The 10,985-nt window shown below is 37.9% G+C and overlaps 2 protein-coding genes across 2 annotated transcripts; both read left to right on the plus strand.

Annotated features, from left to right (window-relative positions):
• Window positions 1-1,775: 1,775 nt before the first annotated feature.
• On the plus strand, window positions 1,776-5,917 carry LOC116019654. The gene is made up of 3 exons (XM_031259935.1): window positions 1,776-1,798; window positions 1,921-4,837; window positions 4,922-5,917. Exons 1-3 carry the CDS (start codon window positions 1,776-1,778, stop codon window positions 5,915-5,917), a joined length of 3,936 nt encoding a protein of 1,311 aa, XP_031115795.1.
• Window positions 5,918-7,018: 1,101 nt separating this feature from the next.
• On the plus strand, window positions 7,019-9,727 carry LOC116019083 (7-deoxyloganetic acid glucosyltransferase-like). Its single transcript, XM_031259168.1, has 2 exons — window positions 7,019-7,538; window positions 8,614-9,727. Exons 1-2 carry the CDS (start codon window positions 7,043-7,045, stop codon window positions 9,555-9,557), a joined length of 1,440 nt encoding a protein of 479 aa, XP_031115028.1. The 5' UTR covers window positions 7,019-7,042; the 3' UTR covers window positions 9,558-9,727.
• Window positions 9,728-10,985: the final 1,258 nt, after the last annotated feature.

Raw genomic sequence — 10,985 nt, forward strand, 5'->3', positions numbered from 1 at the left:
CCACACAGCTATGTGGACCATGAATATAAGGTACATTTTTATTATACTAAAAGCACATTATTTTTGTACATAAAATACATTATTTTAGAGTACGTTATTTTTGTACTGAAGGTACATTATTTCATATATACTATAAAATAATGTACCTTTAGTACAAAAATAATGTACTTTTAGTATAATAAAAATGTACTTTATATTCATGGTGCACACAGCTATGTGGACCATGGTCCACACAATAATTTGCGGCTGATCTCAAGATCAGCCTATTTGTTTTACATACCCCGGGCCTGGATCCACCCACTCCATTACCGCTTTCAGAACAATGATTACTCATTTTTTAGCTAATAATAAAATATACAATATGACAAACAATGAAACATATCGGACCACTAGATATATATATGCTATTAGGCTCACAGCCTCACACCATAGTCCATAGAAGATGACAAGAAGAGTACATCAAAGACGTCAGAAATTTATTTAAATCCAAGTATGTCAGACAAATTTTCGAATTTAAAAGAAATTAGCATGCATTAGACAAGTAAATAAAATCTTAAGTTGTTAGAGCAACCTCATCGGTGCATGATTGTTGCAAGTTTAATTAATTTTATGGTGCCACTGCAGGTAAGAAAGAAAGGGAAGAGAGAAGAGGAAAAAGGATGAAAAACAATTATGACAAAAAAGCTTTAAAAAAATTTAACAACGGAAATTTACGTCCAAGCTGCACGACAGCTTTTTCCAATTTCTCCATTCAATGGGTCCCACAAAAATTTTAATTTTACAGGAGAAAAAATAGTTAAAAAAACCCACTTCCCATCAAATCAAATTAAAAACCCACCTCCAATTTTTTTCTTTTGAAAAAACCCACCGATGCCCTTAGTTCAAAACTACATATCATCAGCATTCAAAACATTGTAAGAGTAACATCATCATGTATTCGTGTACCATAATGCATATATTTATCTATATATAACAATACGTATGGTTTTCAATTGCTTATATTATCACATATAAATGGGTGTACTTAGGGTTGGAATTCAACCTTTTGAAAATAGCAATCACATATAAATATGCACCTAAATATAGTATAAAATTTTCACTAATAAGGCTAAAACTTATGAATCATGCATGACATATTACTGATTGTCCAATTATAATAGCTAGTATAATAATAAGGTAATTCATTTGTCTCATTTTACATGTTTAGCGAGCATTGGTCAAATGAATCAATCATTCTTTTATTTCACTTATTTTCTTTAATATTTTTTTAATAATTTTTAAGTTTAATTTTAATGTATAGTAGTAGTTTGATGTAGTTTCTAAATATATAAATTTTATAACTAATACTAAACTAAATATTACAAAAATTTAAATTGCAAATATCTTTAGTCAAATCTCGTTAACTAAAATTGACACATAAAATGAAATGGATGAAGCCGAGAATGAATTTTTTTTGGTCACATACTAATTATATTGTGTTATGAGTAATATTGCACATACTCACACATTATGTTCCGTTTTCTACTCCGATCCTTGCTTACATGTCATCCTTTAATTCATCATTCAAAAAAAAAATGCCACAATTTCTATTACTTTCTTTTCACTTTAATAAATCAAGATATATGACGAGAATTTTGATAGAAAAGTTGAATATGAAGAGAAGGGGAGTGAGAAAACGAGATCTTCAGGCGTGTAATCACTTTTCTATAAGCATTAAATCTCTCTAAGAAAACAACAAGGTTCAAGATTTAATCTTATGAGATACAATCAAGAAGATGAATGAAATTCTTAAGTTGCTGTGTTTAAAAACTTCTTGAAGAATTGTAGAATTGTGAAATATCAAGATATACTACAAGTTAATTGCGTATTCTTTCAGATGTATCTCCTTAAGATTTTATAGAAATAAAATCTGACTGTTAGGAGAAGCAAATCGGGAGTTCAGAGTAGGAAGGCAGGGTATCAAAAGTTGAAATTTGATAACTGGATAAGGGTTGAAGCCCTTGGATTCAGTGGAGGCATATGGCTTTTCTGGAACAACCCTCTCACTGTTAATATTATTTTCACTGATCCCCAATTTATTTTGTCTCAGGTTAAGGATAATGGAAGTGAACCTTGGTTTTTTTCTATCATCTATGGCAGTCCTACCCCTTCTCTTAGGAAGAAATTGTGGAGGAACCTCGATAGGACTCTGTTAAATATCAATGGCCCATGGTTATCTGTTGGAGACTATAACGCAGTTGCTGATCATGAAGAGGTTTCTAACCCAAGGAACTTCTCCCACTACCGATGTACTGGTTTTATTGATTGGATGTTTGATCAAGGACTATTGGATTTGGGTTACACTGGTTCTAAATTCACATGGCAAAGGGGCAACTCTCAGGATACTTTCAAAGCTGCTAGGTTGGACAGAGCCCTATGCAATTTGGACTTCCAATTCATGTGGAAAAATCTCAAGGTTGATCACCTTCCCAGGGTGGGATCGGACCACAGTCCCATTCTGGTTTCTTTCTCAAATGTTTTGGAACCCCAAAGAAATCACCATTTTCGTTTCCTCCTACCATGCTTAACTCACCAGAATCTCAACAAGATAGTAGCCAATCAGTGGGTCACTAATAATCTATTCCAAACCAACCTCACAAACCTTGCTGAGGTCCTGGGCACTTGGAACAGAGAGGAATTTGGAGTCATTGAAAAAAAGAAAAAAAGGCTATTAGCTCGAATTGATGGTATCCAAAGAAGACTTGAAGTCAACTATGAGAGCGGCTTAATCAGACTTCTCAAAAAACTTCAGGGTGAGCTTGAAGAGGTTTTAAAACAAGAGGAACTTAAATGGTTCCAAAAGTCCAAGGAAGAATGGATTGTCTCTGGAGACCGTAACACCAAGTATTACCATGCTGTCACCTTTGCAAATAGAAGGAGAAACAAAATTGGAGCCATGTTCAACAACCAAGGAATTCTCACGACTGACACGAAAGAAATGAGAGAGCTGGTTGTTGATCATTTCACCAAGTGTTTCACTAAAGATGAAGATATCGACCTTTCCTTGGCCCCGGCCAATTACTTCCCCACTATTCAAGAAGAAGATTGGCGCGTTTTCAATAGGCCTTTCACTGAGGATGACATTAAGAAAGCTGTCTACGATATGGCCCCCAACAAAGCTGCTGGCCCGGATGGTTTCATAGCTGCATTCTATCAACAGCATTGGTCTATCCTTGGAAAAACTATCTTTAACATGGCCTCTGCTTTCTTTAATACGGGAGTCTTGGAGGATAACTTGAATGATACTTATATTGTGCTAATCCCCAAAGTAAAAAATCCGGAATTTGTGACCCAATTTAGGCCTATCAGCTTATGCAACATCTCGTATAAGATAATCACGAAGGCTATGTCGAATAGATTACGGGTGATCATGCCTAATCTTATTGGCCCATTTCAAAGCAGTTTTGTTCATGGTAGGCAAATTTCGGATAATGTTATAATCTACCAGGAGGTTCTAAATTACATGAGAAAATGCAAAGGAAAAAAAGGCTATATTTTGGTCAAAATTGACCTGGAAAAGGCCTATGATAGGCTTTCTTGGGATTTCATTCAAGACACCCTTCAGGAAGTGAAATTTAATCCCGATTGGATAAGAAACATCATGACATGCATTAGCACTGCTCGGTTCTCTATCCTTTGGGATGGGCAAAGGTCTGATTTTTTTAATCCCAGTCGGGGAATTCGACAAGGGGATCCCATATCACCTTTCATTTTTGTTCTTTGCATTGAAAGGTTGTGCCATTTGATTCAAGGTGCTGTTAGTAATGGTTCTTGGAAAGGCATTCAAATCTCCAAGAATGGACCTTCTCTCTCACATCTTTGTTTTGCGGATGACATGATTCTTTTTGGAGAAGCTATGGTGTCCCAAGCTGAAATTATGATTGATTGCTTGAATAAATTCTGCTCAAGCTCGGGACAAAAGGTGAGTTTCCTAAAATCTCAACTTTTTGTCTCCCCTAACACTGCCAACTCTCTTGCAGATGACATATCAAGAATCATGAGCATCCTTATTACGAAGGAGCTGGGAAAATACCTTGGAGTCCCTTCACTACATGGGAGAGTCAATAAATCAACTTTTGCAGCTGTGGAAGAAAGGATCACCACCAAACTACAAGGATGGAAAACAAAATATCTCTCCTTAGCAGGTCGACATGTGTTAGCCCAATCTGTTTTAAGCTCTATCCCTTATTATCTCATGCAAACTAGTTTGCTGCCCAAGGGATTATGCGATAATATTGACAGGAAAATTCGCCAATTCATTTGGGGAGGACCCGACCTTAAAAGAAGTTGCAATCTGGTCAAGTGGGAAGTTGTAACCAAGCCAAAAGCAGTTGGGGGTTTGGGTATCAAATCTATGAGACATATGAATCTAGCTTTCCTTGCAAAATTGGGGTGGAGGCTATTGAAAGAGGACAAACCCTACTGGATACAAGTTTTGAAGGCCAAATATACTGGTAGGCAGAATGACATCAACCTCATAAGACCTGTTTCAAGAAGCTCTAATGCCTGGAGAGGGATTAACGCTGCGATGAATATCCTCAAGAAAGGTTCTAGCACCGCCATTGGTTACGGAAACCAAACCAAATTCTGGACTTCTAAATGGCTCATTGACGATGCTCTGGGCAATGTGGCTACTAGTGACATCCCGCTAGAAGATATTGACCTCGCAGTCAGGGATTACTGGAGCTCGGACACTGGCTGGAATACCCAAAGACTTGCTCATCTTCTTCCCCAAGGGATCATAAACACCCTCAATGGTGTCATGCTATCTAACGAACCCAACCATAAAGACCTACGGGTAGCTTCTCGGTGAACACAGCTTACAACCTTTCCATTAATCAGCAGTTTCAACAGGATAACATAAATTGGAATTATATGGAAGACCAGACTGCCCAACAGAATCAAGTTCTTTATGTGGCTTATAACTCATGGCCGCATTATGTGTAATGCCGAACGGAAACGGAGACATTTTACTGCTTCTGACTACTGCCACCTTTGTCGGGATGTCACTGAAGACATTGATCATGTGCTACGCAAATGCCCCGCAGCCATGGAGGTTTGGAAAGCTCTAATGCCACCTCAGGCCTTTGAGGGTGAAATTCAAATAGACTGCAAGTTGTGGATCATGAAAAATCTCAAGGTCAGAGGTAGGAGATACGGTTTTTTGGATTGGAGTGCAGCATTCAGCGTTATTTGTTGGCAACTCTGGAAATGGAGAAATTCAATGGTGTTTAAAAATGAAACTCTCCACAAAAACATAAAGGCTAACAAGATTAGAAATTACTGCATGGAAATTCACAAAGCTCTCGATCGCAACCCGATATTCACTAGTCAACCTGGGGAACAGAGAAGCTCTATCCTTCACTGGAACAAGCTGGAATCTGGCTGGATTGCCGTAAATGTTGATGGAAGCAGCAGACCAAGTAAGAAGAAGGCAGGCTGCGGCGGCATCCTGAGAAATCATTTGGGAGACTGGATTCTTGGATTCCAACTTAATCTTGGGGATTGCTCTATGGATATTGCTGAAGCTCGGGCTGTTCTCATGGGCCTAAAGATCGCTTGGCAAAGAGCTTGCACAAACATCATCATACAAAGAGATTCTAAGAATGTGGTTAAATGGATTAACGACCCTCTTTTCGATGCTACGAGAGGCGGCACTTTAAACAATATTATTTTTGAGTGCAAAAGTTGGATGAAAAGGAGCTGGAATGTTAAATGTTGTCATGTTCTACGGGAACAAAACCAAGTCGCGGACTGGCTAGCGAGAAATCAAGGAGCTGATACCAATTTGGTTTTGCTAAACAAGTGCCCAAATGCTATTCTTGATGAGTTTGTCCGTAGAGATCGTATTGGGAGTCCGGTAGCCCGTGGCGACTGATTTTGTTGTTATGCTTTCTGGGGCGTTGCCCTTCCCTTTGTTCCAAAAAAAAAAGATATAAAGAATATATATATATATATATAAATATTTAGCATGCAGGAGCACATGTATGTCTTGCTCACGTGAAAGATTCCTCCATCCTTCCGAAACGTCAAAACACTGCGAAACGTGTACAAATTTTACTGTGGACCGCGGTTCACAATGGATTGTGATCCATGCATTAAAACGACATCATTTTGATTAATGAAAACAAACGACTGACACGACTCCGTTCTGCGCCGTTAACTTTCATTTTAAATACACTACAGTTCCCTTTCAACACAACTACAGTTCCTTTTCGATATAACTACAGTTTCATTCGACATTATATACTCAAATATGTGAAACTGTTATTCAGTTTTCCTTTCAACACAACTACAGTTTATTTTATAATACACTGTAGTTTCCTTTCAACACACACTATGGATCATGTGAGAATATTTCCATAGGAGAGAAATAAGAACCAATCTTAGTCTTACATCTGTAAAAATTCGACGCATCTAATTAAATTTTAAAAAAAGACGTTGCAATTTCGTAATTATCATCAATTTCACTGTGTAAACTTTAACACTTAAATATGCAATCTTTAACAACTAAATATGCAAACCTGCTAAATTCTATAAATTCAACGAAAAAGTTTTAAATTTATACCATAAATATTAGACCTTAAGCAGTAAAAAGTGAACTGTACTACTTAGCTTGAACCAAATAAAATAAAAAAATCAGTCATGAAACTCTAAAATCGAAACTTTAATTGCAATGTACTTTAACATTTTTGCAAGTGCAAACTTTTAATACTAAATGTGTAAACCTGTGGAAGTCTAAAAATTGCAGATTTCAGTGTTCACATTTGCATAGTAAAATTGGTGATAATTACGAAATTACCACCGCATTTTTTTAATAATCTAATCTACCTGGTGCATTCAATTTTTTTTTAGATGTAAAGTTACGATTAGTTCTTAGTTTTCTACTAGAACTTGTTCCCATAGGGGATGATATGGGAAGATTCCCATAGAGGATGATATATTTATATTGTCATATTGTGTTTATGTATGTGTGGCAGAGTTTGAAGACTAAAAGGAAGAAATGGAGTTTATTGGTCACATACTGATTTTCCCTTTCCCAATTCAGGGCCATGTCAACTCCATGCTCAAACTTGCACACCTTTTCGATCTTTCCAACTTCCATGTCACCTTCTCTGTCCCCTCCAACATTCACGCTCGCCTTCTGGCTCACACCGACGTCAACTCCGGCCGTTTCAGCCCCCGATTCCGGCTCCAGAGCTTCCCCGCCGGAATCTATGAGGGTGCTATCGATTCAAAGGAAGGATTCATGGAGCTCTGTGATTCCCTGAACAGAATAGCGAAGCCATTCTTGAGGGAGTGTATAGCCCAGAAGCGGAATTTCAGTCTGCCCTTCACGGCTTTCATATCGGATTTCCAGCTTAGCATCGCCTTAGATGTTGTTGGTGAAGAGTGTTTCAATCTGCCGGTTTACTATTTTCGTACTATCAGCGCCTGCGGCTTCTGGGCTTACTTCTCCTTGCCGGATCTCTTTGAAGCCGGCGAGCTACCTATCAAAGGTTTGTTCTTCCTCATCTTCTTCAATAAAACTTAAAGTTGTACTATGCATACTCTTAAATTCTACTATGATCTTTTAATTTTACTTTATGTGACACTTTTATCATGTTGGTCTACATAAAAGTATGGACATCAAGAATTTGTAAGGAGTAAAAAATTAAGAGCATAAAATAGAATACACCAATCATTTTGCAAAACTTAAATCACTAGGAGTCTGAACTCAAATAATAGCCGAAACTTTAAAATGATCAGTCTCAGGCTATATATAGTTGATTAGTTGATAACACCCTTAGGCCTAGTTTGATTCGTGACAAATATTTAAGCAAAAATGGAATTGAAATTCCATGAAAAATCAATTATTAAAAAGATTGATTTCATTGTTTGGTTGGTGAAAAAGATATTATTAGGAATATGAATTCTATTTTGGTTGGATTCAGATCGGAATGGTAAGAAATAATGAGTATAAAGATATATATGCCCAACATAATAATAATGATAATAAAAGTAAGAATAAATCACAAAGACAAAATAATAGTGAGTTCCCAAGTTTCTTGGAAAACAAAATATAATCTCCTCCCATTGGAAAACTTTTTCCTCACAATTAAGAGAAAAAGTTGTGGAAATTTTTTTTTCATGAATCAGACGGATGAAAATCACATTTTTCTCAAATTTAAGGAAAATTATTTTTCTTAGAAATTTTTTTTTCCATCCAATCAAATAGTCCTTAGTGTTGTCTTTGGAATAAATGACCTGCAAAGAAACATTAGAGTTGTTTTGTTCACCATGTACTTCTTTCTTGAATATTAGATAGTAGATAGTATGGTTAATTCTGTTTATAGAAACTCCAAGAGGACTATTTTATTTAGAAGTTTACATGTCATCATTATAAGCCTATAACTAGTTTAAATCAACCTGAATATCTAAATTACATTATTTGATTAAATCACTTATTGACTCAATACTTAAATAATATATATAGCATATTATACTAAATGGAAAATTGTTACATTATTCACCCATGCCATAAATATATTCTCTTGCCATTGACACCATATATCCATCCACCATGAAATGCAGAGAATGGAATAGACTCATCACCAATAACAAAGATTAAGGGAATGGAAGATTTTCTGAGGGTTAGAGATCTTCCTCCATTTTGCAGAGATGAAGACTTGGCAGTTCTTTTCTATACTGAAACCCGGCTTGCCGTTCACGCTCGAGGGCTCATACTCAACACCTTCGAAGACCTGGAGGGACCTATACTATCCCAAATCAGAACCAAATGTCCTAAAGTTTACACATTGGGACCACTCCATGCCCATCTCAAGGCCACCCTAGCTTCCAAATCCACCCACTCAAACAGCCTTCGGCAAGAAGATGAGACCTGCATGGCTTGGCTGGACTCACAAGAACCAAAATCAGTGATCTATGTGAGCTTTGGAAGCATTTCTGTGATTACAAGGCAGCAATTGATGGAGTTGTGGTATGGTCTGGTTAATAGTGGGAAGAAATTCTTGTGGGTTATGAGGTCTGATTTGGTTGCAGGGAAAGATGAAGAAACCCCAATTCCTTTAGAGCTAGAAGAGGGCACAAAAGCAAACGGGTACATTGTAGGTTGGGCCCCACAAGAGGCCGTCCTGGACCACCCGGCTGTCGGAGGGTTTTTAACTCATTCTGGATGGAACTCTACATTGGAAAGTATAGCGGCCGGGGTGCCTATGATTTGCTGGCCGTTCTTTGCGGATCAACAGATGAATAGTCGGTTTGTCGGAGAGGTTTGGAAGCTGGGATTGGACATGAAAGATGTGTGTGATAGAAGTAGTGTGGAGAAGTTAATCAGAGAATTGATGGAGAAGAGGAAGGGTGAGTTCTTGGAGAGGGCTGAAAATATGGGTAAGTTAGCTAAACAAGCTATTAGTGAAGGTGGATCATCTTACTGCAATTTTGATTGTCTGATTCAAGATATCATTAAGGTTAATGAAGATATGAGGAAACCTCTGAAAAATGTCCTAGCTAGTTAATTTCCCACTAGGATTTTGTTCCATGCATTTTCAATCTCACCTGTACCGGATTCAGTGGTCCACATTAGGCCTCTACAAGACTGTGCTTGACCTCTCTATGCCCTTTTTGTCTTGTCTATTACCTTCTTTAAAAGCATTAATTACTATTGAGTATTAACTCATGTTATCTGTAGCTTTTCTCCTTCACCTTAAAGCAACTTTTAGTAGGAGATTTTTTTAGGTTTTTGCAAGTCTATGTAGGAGAAAGAGAAATAAGCAAATGCAAAAAAAAAAAAAAAAAAAAAAAAACAAAACAAAACTAGGGCTGAGCGCCAGTAGTGNAAAAAAAAAAAAACAAAAAAAAAAAAAAAAAAAAAAAACAAAACAAAACTAGGGCTGAGCGCCAGTAGTGCATGCGCACATCTGGTGCGCAAAAGTTTTGTTTAATTTTATTTTTTTTGTGGAGCACACAAAAAATCAATCCTTGTTGTAGACATGATTTGTCTCTCTCCTATGTTATCTTTTTTATACATCATGCTTGACCCCAAAAAAAACCATCTAAAAATCACAAATGGTGGGTTCTTATGCGAAAATATTATCAAAGCAATTTTTGTCTGCCATCCCACCAGGCCTGGCCTTGGGTAGGGGCAGACTGGGGGTTGCCCAAGGCCCAATATTTAAGGGGCACTTTTGTATATATTATAAAAGAAAAATGCTTTCTTCTCGTCCTAAATTTTTCCTCTTCAATCATTATTGGTCTACACAGCTGCGTGTAATATATTATTGATAGCGTTAATGTAAACGGGGTCTACGATTACGCTACGAATACGTGTGCTACGGGTGGTGAAGGATGTCGCTCGGTGGGTCACCGGTCGACGACTGAACGGTTCGAAGCTATATCGCTCTACGAGTGACGAACAGTCATAAAAAGTAAGCAAGAGAAAGATGATGATCAAATCGCAAGTGTATTAGTCTAGTACTGATGAGTTCTCCCCCACCAAAATGAGGGGTGTGATCCCCCTATTTATACTAAGCAGGTCACGTGAGTACTCAACGGATGACATGCGGATGGTCTGACGTGTCATGTCGGCATTGGTCACCTTGAACAGTCGCTCTGCAGGATCTCCGTGACGTGCTCGAGGTGGCAGAGCAATTACTCACAAAATGCCATCACTTGTCGCCTCGAGCATTGCAAACGATTAGAATCTTCGGGGAGCTCAAATGATTCCTATAATTCGGAATCTCCTAGCTCCTTAGTAGGCTGCCCGTAGGGTGGCAATAAGTCGCCCGTAGGATGATAATAGGCCGACCGAGTGGTTGTTGACGGAGTGTAGAGTGGTTGATGCGGACCGACCGAGTGGTTGTCGACGGAGTGTAGAGTGGTGGATGCGGACCGACCGAGTGGTTGTCGACGGAGTGTAGAGTGGTGGATGCGGACCGACCGAGTGG

Source organism: Ipomoea triloba, chromosome 5, assembly GCF_003576645.1.
Source record: "Ipomoea triloba cultivar NCNSP0323 chromosome 5, ASM357664v1".
Lineage (NCBI taxonomy): Eukaryota > Viridiplantae > Streptophyta > Magnoliopsida > Solanales > Convolvulaceae > Ipomoea > Ipomoea triloba.